General features: G+C 63.7%; 1 protein-coding gene across 1 annotated transcript in view; it reads right to left on the bottom strand.

Moving 5' to 3' along the window:
- Positions 1 to 86: 86 nt before the first annotated feature.
- SUPT5H (SPT5 homolog, DSIF elongation factor subunit) overlaps positions 87 to 215 on the bottom strand; it is a gene marked incomplete at its 5' end in the record, with an annotated part of 575 nt that continues 446 nt past the window's right edge. Inside the window, one exon of the mRNA XM_009278701.2 lies at positions 87 to 210. Coding sequence (XP_009276976.1) covers positions 170 to 210 — 41 coding nt within the window. The remainder of the gene's footprint in view (positions 211 to 215) is intronic.

The following is a 215-nucleotide window of genomic DNA, read 5'->3' as shown; positions in this document are numbered from 1 at the left end:
CCCCCCCCCCCCCCCCAAAAACCAGCCCGTTTCGGGGCGGGCCGCGGCGCCAAGCGGGACTTTTCACCCCCCCCGAATACCTCGTGCATGGTGAGGTCAGAGAAGAGGATGACGAAGTTTTCCTCCACCCTCACGATCAGCCCCGTGTCGCCCTCGAACGCCCCGCGAATCACCTTGACGTGGTCACCCATCTTGAAATACTTCCGCAGCCTCTC

The sequence above is a fragment of the Aptenodytes forsteri genome, unplaced genomic scaffold, assembly GCF_000699145.1.
Source record: "Aptenodytes forsteri isolate BGI_AS27 unplaced genomic scaffold, ASM69914v1 Scaffold1203, whole genome shotgun sequence".
Classification (NCBI taxonomy): domain Eukaryota; kingdom Metazoa; phylum Chordata; class Aves; order Sphenisciformes; family Spheniscidae; genus Aptenodytes; species Aptenodytes forsteri.
Note: the sequence above shows the minus strand (reverse complement) of the source record. Positions and strands in the feature narration are given on the sequence as shown.